Below are 7,923 nucleotides of genomic sequence, written 5' to 3' on the forward strand. Positions count from 1 at the left end.
ATAGATTTTGTTTCTTTTATTGTGTCTGTTGACTTGCTCTCAAGTGTTTTGCTCTATATGGTAGTAAAATCTTAAAACAAATGCGTAGTTTAAAATCACAGATAATTTTAGTATAAAATTCAAAACATGTAGTAAAATAATGAAAATTATAAAATGTATGTACAGTTTTTTCATGTAAAGAATGTATTAATTAAAATAGGAGTAACGTGAAACATACCCATATATATGTAAACAAATATCACATTTTAAACCTTATCTATTGTAATGATAAAATCTATTCCCAGTTCAAGAAATAAAGGTTATGCAAGAAAACTACAAAGTAAAAATTATTAAGTATCACCATCTTAAAAAAAATCATCAAAGCTATTATTACACAACATTGTGGATTTTGTTTCTTAAAATAGCTGTGTAAATCATTAAGCCAATTAACATTTTCTCTTTCTAATGTGCTAAATTATCACTCAATTTACTTTTAAATTTGTATTTGCTGCCAACAACTTATTCAATTATTTGCAAAGAAAATTAACAAAAACTTCCTAATTAGAAGTTTAATTGAATCTCATTCAATAGGCAAAGGGAGTTTACCCTAAACAAGCAAAATACTCAAGTTTCATATCAAAACCGCTGCCTTTGAAAAACAATTTAAAACAGCAGATTACACATAGATTGCAATGTATGAAGTAACATGATGTGGAAGTTTGTCTCAACATACAAGAAAAAAAGCCTACTCAATCATTCACCACAATGAGCTATTATCTGCATGTACCATTGATGGATTACCAAGCAAAGTAATACTGCAATTCTTCCTCCTCCCTGGATGCTTGATCTGCTCCTTCATCCTCTTTCTTTTTCAGTAGTGGGGGTTCTGATCTGAATACTAGTTTCTTGCCATGCTGCAAGAACAAATGATTAGATGAGAATTTTAAGACCTACACATTTTATTAGAAGAGCTCTCTCAAGGGAGACAACAATTGTCATGTTTTAGAATGAACCAGACAGTTATTTTTTTTAAATTATTTATTGCATACATTTATTTAAGTTAACTAAATATTTAAAATACTAAATAGTTCCAGTTAAAATAACTAGTGGAAATATATATTTAAGCTAATGAGCAGGATACTACTTGTGGAGATATATAGTTAAGCTAACTAACAAGAAAACTACACTATACTAACCTTCTTTTTGGGTTCTGCTTGAGCTCTCTCTAATGCCTTTTTGACTCTCTCCTCCTGGTGTATTCTCAGCTGTTCCATCTTCTCTTCTCTCATCTTCAGTCTCCTCTCTTTATCTTTGGCCTGAATTTTTAGATACATAACTTGAGTTTTAGTTGATTTAACTTTGGTATAAAAACTCATTTTTTGTAAAACAACATTTTTTACACACAATTTCAGACAAATAATTGACAATACAAAAAATAAACAAGACTGACAAAAATCAATAAATGAATAATTATAACCTAAGTTTAGTCTGTATATAATTAGAATTTTTTTTGATGTGAACTCTTTGTTAAAAATAATTCTACTAAATAATAATAGAATAGAATGAATATTTTAAAAGTAAATACTGGACAGTGGTTGGTTCTCACCTTTTCGGCAGCTTCAACTTTATCTTGTGGCATTGTTTCTATCATTTCAAATAGCTCTTCTAATCTGTTTTCTATGTTTGTCAACATTTGAAGTGTGCTGTAAAATAAAGGCACAATCTCAACCTGACATTTGTAATATTACGTACAATTAAAGCTAAAATCCAAATAAAATATTTTGTATTTTTATATTTATGTAATATTGTGTAAATTAAAGCTAAAATGAAAATAAAAGTAATGGTTATGTAGTTACTGTACTTATTTTACATAACATAATCTCCTATCAATACTATAGTTTTAAAAGAAAGGTTTTTATTGCAATAGTTACCTAATATTAGCTTCATTATCACCTATACAGTTCCTATAGACTTCTTCAACTTTTTTGTTCAGGTCAGCTAGCCTCTGTTCTTGGTCATCATCTGCTTTGAACTCTCCATAATTGAACATTCTGTTCATGAAAAAAACATTCTTACTGTTATTACTAACGTACACTAAAATATTTTCGTTCATACATTAAAATACAATTAATTTATCTAAGAATACTAATGTGATGACATATTTATAATTTTAATTCTTCACATACCGAGCTTTTACTTTCAGGTCAGCAGCTTTAGCCTCTTCCTTTTGTATCTGAGCCTGAAGTCTGTCAATTTGTTCTTTAAGTGTTTTTGTTTCTTTTTCCCTTTGAAAAAAAAAATCATGTACATTTTTTTATGAGAACAAAGTACACCAAAAATTGTTCTGGCTACTCAGAAATGCAAACCTTATAAGCAAGTTATACACTGTTTGAAAGTGTTAAAATAATAAGGAAACTCTTTTGATAAAATATTGATATAATCAGTCCTCCATGATAAGGAAGGTAGCTACATTTCTTTACTTGTTTGGAAAAAAAATGGTGAATACACAGGTCATGTTTAGCTATAACTGAGCAAGTTTTATACCTAAACAGAAAACACTTTTAATCACAATGAATAAAAACAATGAAAACCTTAAAACACAGCTTACATTTTTATTTTTGTTTGTTTTATTGTATTTTTCATTTCTTCCAATGCCTCTTCTGTTTCTTGACTATTCTGAATTAGCGATAAATTTTGTTCCTCTAATTCAGCAAATATCTCTAAAAGCTGATGGGGATCTGTAAAGTATAATTCCATCTCCTAAAAAAGAAGCAAAAGTGTCAGGAAAATTTTGCATTTATTTCAAATTAAAGATGCCAAAGCTATTTCTGTCTAAGAAAACAACAGATCTATTTTACAAAATGTAACTAGTAACATACCTCATCACTGTCTTCCATTTCATCAGAATCATCTAACTCATCAGCTTTTTTACTTCAAATAATAAACAAATTAATCTTTTGATTCAATAAATAATTGTTTCATAATTATACTGTTATATTGGTTACATTAATTGTTTGTGCTCATTTTCATTTAATTAATGTTCTAAGAAATATGTTTTTTCATGTTGAATATCATTATAATTTTTAATAGTGGTTAAATAGCTTACTCTTTGCTTTTCCTCTTTTCAGCTTTATCCGAGGACTTTAAGCTTCCTCTCCTTGTGTTTGGTTTGCTTGTTGGTGTCTTATCAATGGATTGTCTTTTAACAGTCACCCTGTCACGTTCTTTTAACTTTTCCTCTTTTCTTCTTGCTCTGTCTTTTTTTCTTTCTTCTTGAATTTCCTGAGAAATTAAACATTTTGAAATTATTTTGTCTCCTCTCTATTTGACAATTAAAAAAACTGCAATGCGATACAAATTATCAATGTGAATTCAAAAACAAGCAATGGCTGAATAGAATGGTGATAGGGGTGGACAACTACACCTTCTATGCTCTCCCCATCATCACTGAATGGCAATCCCTCCACTTTATACCCCTAGCATAACACATGCATGCATAAATAATTCAACATCCCTGACCCATGGCAGATGTGACCAGTGATGTCCAGTCTACTCACACACCTTGAGCTATGACCAGTGAATAACAAGGCAGACACCACAGCAATGTATCTACATGAATATAGATATGCAGGCCATTTCTTATAAGCAAATTATGCTATCTTTTGTATAAATAAACCCTCTAGCTAAACACTGCCTCGGTTGCAACTCTACTCCATAAAATTGAACCCAGTAAATAAATAGTTTCTGTGCTCAGTATGCCTTACCATAGAATGCAGACTAGAAAAAACTATTGTTTAACAAATTATTTTTATTCAAGAAACAAACTGCAGTAACAAAACTAAAAAGCCATCACTATATGGACAAAATAAAAAAAATCTATTAAAAAAAAACAACCCTTAAATTGCTACAAAAGTATGAAAACACCCAACAGTTCTAGTGATTCTTAAGTATATGTAATTTAGAAGAATACATGATTTACTACTGACAAATTTTGACACAAAGTATAATATGTTCAACTTACAGGGGGTATCAATGATTCCAAAAATGCTCTATACAACTGGTATTCTTTGAGTGTGTCCTCATACTTAGAAATTTCTGACTTGATAGTCATCATCTGTGCATTAATCCTTTTTATTTCATTAACTTTTTCCATCTTCAGTTTTGCCTCAGTTTCAGCTCTGTCATTATAGAAGTCATTTAGGTTTATGCTCTTAACGTTCTTTTAATTAATATAAAAAAAGTAATTTTAATCTATTAATGTTAAGATACATATTACTGCAGTTTTAAAAAAATCAAATCAAACTTTAATTGAAAGAATTAAAATAGCAACTTTTATAAGAACATTCAACAGAAAAATGTGCTTAAACTAACATTTTAATAGCTTCCACAGAATTTTTATCATTTTCTTTCAAAAACTCATCAAACAACGCAGCATCCTCTTCTAAGTACTGCTCTGCTAATTCAAGTTTTCTCTCTTCTGCCTGTGCTATCTCTTCAAGTTTTCTCATCTCATCCCTTTTTACACCTAAGGAGTACTGTAACAAAATTTTGTTTAAAAATTATTCAAGTGTACTATTTATATATAAAGCTCTTCGATTATCAGATAATACATAAAAAAAAATAATATTAAATTTACAAAATGACATTTGAATTAAGAAAATGATACTATAAAAAATACCTGAACTAAAAACATTTCTCGCTTCTTTGCAATATACTCTGAAAGGGACTCTTTTTCTACATGACGATCTACAAAGTGAAATAAGCACAATAAGTTTTAATGAGGATTATTATAATTTATAAAACAATTATTGCTTATATACACTATTAAAATTTTGAATGCAGTAGAGCATAAGGCAGAAAAGATGTAAGTTAAAGCCAAAGTATTCTATCTCTGTTTAAAAGTTACGAAAGTGAATGAAGCAGCTTATTTACCTCTAGTAATTGCTATTGTAAACTGTGGATCATCTTTTACAGCTACAGCTTTATCACTTTCAACTTCATCATCTGAGTCTGACTCAGGAGGATGAATAAGAGAAGCTGGTCTAAAACACACTCGAGAAGCATAAGTGGTCTTTTCATGAACTTTTAATTCACGTTGCCGCATACGCTCCTGTTAAAAGATAAGTCATCATCAGAGTAATTTAATGTTATGGGATGATGTGATAATGTGTACAGTGCACTATCAACAGCATTGCAGTTAGTTCCTGTCTTGAGTCTATACAGTGATTGGAAAAGTAAAATTGAATGGACATGATACAAATTTCATCACACAAGTGACCCATGACCACCGTCATGTTGGAATTAAATTTGAATTTAAAAAACATTGTGCCCTACCTCAAACTTTTTTTGCTTTTCCTTGTCACGTAATAAAAATATATCTGTATCAGGAGGCATTTTGAATGGATTTTTCTTCATACGAGAACTTTCTGTGAAATAAAATGCAATGGTATCAGTTCCAACTAATCATTAAAGCTAACTTCCCTATATCCTTTTTTAAAGGATGTCTTGTCCATCTTAGTTTTGGAAAAAGCCTGTTCGGATTAGTATTTTACAATTAAAGATAGCAATATAAATATTTTCATTATTATATGGGCCCATATAAGGAGGAAATATGAAAGCTCCACCTGATCCATTCATAAGCTGACCTCCCTTACTTTGCTGCAAGAAATATTTCTAAGATATGTTCAAACAACATGATTAATGACATTTTTTTTTAAATGGTGAAAAAAGATCATTGAGCTAACTCACCAGATTTTGATGTGACACCAGAAACTGTTAGTTTTGGCATGTTTGGAACAGAAACTTTACCATCACCTGAGTTTTAAAAAGTAGTAAAATTTAAGCTGACACATAATATTCAATTTGGTATCTCTGTGTAGACTGTAGACTATCTAGCCTGCTTAAACAATCTCAATTCTAACACCTTAGTGAAATAAAATTTGTATCTTGAATAATAATAACAATTAGCTTCTAAATGAGATAAAATAAAAAGGTAATATTAAAAATAGAACTGGTCACTCTAGACTTGTATTGGCCCACTGTGACCAACACTTTCATTTTTACTATTATATGTATAAGTTAAATCAAAATTTGGCCTACTTGGGACTTTTACTGTTGAGTCAGAACTTATTAGCTTTGGAACTTCTGTTTCTGCCATTTTGTTACTAGATCTTTGGACTAGCTGTAAAGAAAAAAATCTGAATTATTGAGGATACTCATAATTATTAAAGATATAGACTCTTCCAAAAATAGGTATGTTAGGTGTTTAGTAGTATTGTAATCTGGGGTTGGGGCTAGGGTTAGCATTGAAATTAGAAAGCCATGTGTGTATTTTCAGAAAACTAACACCCCCCCCCTTTAAAGAAGATTCTTTTATATTAATGATTAATGTCTCGACACTGGGAAAAAAAAATCCCTCAAAACACTGGTATAAAAAAATCCCCCAAAAATAAAAATTTACGCCCATAACATACTACTTACTACAACTCTCAAATATTTAGTAATACTTTACTTTAGGGCCTACTTATTTATTACAAATTATTAGGCCTAGGCCTATATTTATTATATTGGTAATCTATCATTTTAGGTACGTAAAATCGCCCGCGGCTAGTAATGTACGAAACAGTTACCTCATTGTCAAGGCTTTAATAGAAGTATATTGTGATATATTTGTGTCAAATATTATAGATAAATGAATAATAAACCTAAATCAACGGCTAAATATATCAATATAGCCGAGAAACTAACTTTAAACAGCAGTGTTTGCTAGCAGGATTTGCTATATAAAAAGCGACCATCTGTAAGTTAGAGTGGCTTCCCCTGAATCTTGAGCTATAAGTTTGCAATAAAAAAAAATAAACAAGATGGCTGCTATAGTAAATGAGCCATGGTTGCATCTGTTGGAAACATCGCTAGTCTTCATTTATTACTGAAAAGTTAATTCAGTTGTTTAAAAACAGGTACATAAATGAAACAAGGGAACATTATTGTATTTTTTAAAACATAAATCCTCCTCAATATGTGAAATAATTATTAAAATTTAAGGAGTCACCTGTTTTTCACATTTTACATACTTAAAACGATAGATTACCCTTATATAAATATATTTAATACATTTGCATTCATCATTTAATTTACTTTATTTATTATTATTAAATATTAATTGAATAACTGGGGCTTACTAGACTAGGGCCAAACATTTTTTAAAACTTATTTTAAATATTTTTTTGTAGGGCCTAGATCTCTAACTCTAGATCTAGAATATCTAGTCTAGTAAGTAGATCTAGATCTAGGCCTAGTAGTAAAAGTAGTAAAGTACCACTAGAGTCTAGACTAGGCCCTAACTATACGTCTACTAGAATCTAGATCTAGCTACAGTATTAGCTAAGGCTAAGCCGCTGTAACTGTAAAGTTTACAGTGTAACTGTAAACTCCTGTAAACAGTAAACACGGAATAAAATGAAATAATAAATTTCTATTGTCACTACACATACGTATCTAGATCTATCTATCTTTCTATCTATACATACTAGATCTATATATTGAACAGTGTGGAAAAAAAAACTCAATGGCAATTAAATGTATCTATCTCTAGTTATAGATAACTTTCTATACAAGTGTGGCATCCATTTTATCTCTATAGCAACTAAAGTAAGGGATATTACTCTAATAAATACTGTGCCTCGTGTAAAAGTTCACGTTCATGTAGTCCGTGTTATTGTTTAGGATTACATTTAATGTGTAAAAACATTTATGAGTATATAACATTTTAAGAGTATAAATGATAAAAAGCAATCAGAATTGTTATGTTTAATGATAAAATAATATAAACTCACTAAAACGATATTCTGATTTAAAAAAAAATCAATTATTTCCAAGAACTATTTTGTTATTGTGAATAGTAGGTGACACAATGATCATTTTCCCGCGAAAAATATATACGCC

General features: G+C 29.7%; 1 protein-coding gene across 2 annotated transcripts; it reads right to left on the reverse strand.

The window, feature by feature from the left end:
- Window positions 1–3: 3 nt before the first annotated feature.
- Window positions 4–7,596, reverse strand: LOC131952885 (cilia- and flagella-associated protein 100). Of its 2 annotated transcripts, none has more exons than XM_059315807.1 (16): window positions 7,509–7,596; window positions 6,079–6,160; window positions 5,728–5,793; window positions 5,314–5,405; window positions 4,912–5,089; window positions 4,658–4,725; window positions 4,351–4,514; window positions 4,001–4,157; window positions 3,086–3,261; window positions 2,859–2,910; window positions 2,588–2,739; window positions 2,166–2,264; window positions 1,911–2,030; window positions 1,586–1,682; window positions 1,176–1,295; window positions 4–893 (listed from the first exon to the last, which is right to left on the reverse strand). In XM_059315807.1, exons 2-16 carry the CDS (start codon window positions 6,134–6,136, stop codon window positions 777–779), a joined length of 1,716 nt encoding a protein of 571 aa, XP_059171790.1. In that variant the 5' UTR covers window positions 6,137–6,160; window positions 7,509–7,596; the 3' UTR covers window positions 4–776. The 2 variants fall into 2 exon arrangements, with proteins under 2 accessions (XP_059171790.1, XP_059171791.1); XM_059315808.1 differs by having other exon boundaries at window positions 7,515–7,537.
- Window positions 7,597–7,923: the final 327 nt, after the last annotated feature.

The sequence above is a fragment of the Physella acuta genome, unplaced genomic scaffold (genome assembly GCF_028476545.2).
Source record: "Physella acuta isolate Inbredline_101_S28 unplaced genomic scaffold, ASM2847654v3 ptg000893l, whole genome shotgun sequence".
In the NCBI taxonomy this organism is placed as follows: domain Eukaryota; kingdom Metazoa; phylum Mollusca; class Gastropoda; family Physidae; genus Physella; species Physella acuta.

What these genes read in the sequence shown, in the direction of transcription:
- LOC131952885 (XM_059315807.1), bottom strand. Translation starts at nt 6,136, where the DNA reads ATGGCAGAAACAGAAGTTCCAAAGCTAATAAGTTCTGACTCAACAGTA. An exon ending in CTCAACAGTAAAAGTCCCAA is followed by an intron (nt 5,794 to 6,078) that starts GTAGGCCAAATT and finishes TTTAAAACTCAG; the next exon opens with GTGATGGTAAAGTTTCTGTT. An exon ending in GATAATGAAGCTAATATTAG is followed by an intron (nt 1,683 to 1,910) that starts GTAACTATTGCA and finishes TTTATTTTACAG; the next exon opens with CACACTTCAAATGTTGACAA.